Genomic DNA, 528 nt, shown 5'->3' on the forward strand with positions numbered 1-528 from the left:
GATAAAATCATTAAGATCCTAAGAGATAAAACCATCAAAGCCCTCACAGACACCACCACACAAACAAAACCACAAAGAACATCTCCCTGCATCGCCCCCATCCCCTCGGGCTCCCACCCCGTCCCCGTCCCCGCGCAGCTCCCGCTGCCCCGCGCGGTACTCGCCGTTGATGAGCTCCAGCGCCTCGTCCTTGCTCCGCGTGATCTTCTCCTGCCGCCAGGACGAGGGCCGGCGGGACTGGTTGTGCTTCACCAGGAGGTGCGAGCAGCGCACCTTGCTGGGCTCCCCTTGGCCGTTCCGGCCGCTGCCGCTGGGCCGCTCCCACTGGCTGGCGTTGGTGATGTGGTTGAAGTAGTACACCCGGCCTGCGGGGAGAGAGGGGCTGGCCTGAGGGAAACACCCCGAAACCGGCTTTTCCACCCAAAAAACGGATTTTTCGCCCCAAAAACCCGGCTTTTTCGCCCCAAAAACCCGGCTTCTTCGCCCCAAAAAACTCGGCTTCTTCGCCCCAAAACTGGCTTCTTCGCC

At 61.4% G+C, this 528-nt stretch overlaps 1 protein-coding gene across 1 annotated transcript in view; it reads right to left on the reverse strand.

The window, feature by feature from the left end:
• Positions 1-117: 117 nt before the first annotated feature.
• PIN1 (peptidylprolyl cis/trans isomerase, NIMA-interacting 1) overlaps positions 118-528 on the reverse strand; it is a gene marked incomplete at its 3' end in the record, with an annotated part of 1820 nt that continues 1409 nt past the window's right edge. Inside the window, exon 2 of the mRNA XM_010185897.1 lies at positions 118-387. Coding sequence (XP_010184199.1) covers positions 118-387 — 270 coding nt within the window. The remainder of the gene's footprint in view (positions 388-528) is intronic.

This window comes from Mesitornis unicolor, unplaced genomic scaffold, assembly GCF_000695765.1.
Source record: "Mesitornis unicolor isolate BGI_N332 unplaced genomic scaffold, ASM69576v1 scaffold12666, whole genome shotgun sequence".
Taxonomy (NCBI): domain Eukaryota; kingdom Metazoa; phylum Chordata; class Aves; order Mesitornithiformes; family Mesitornithidae; genus Mesitornis; species Mesitornis unicolor.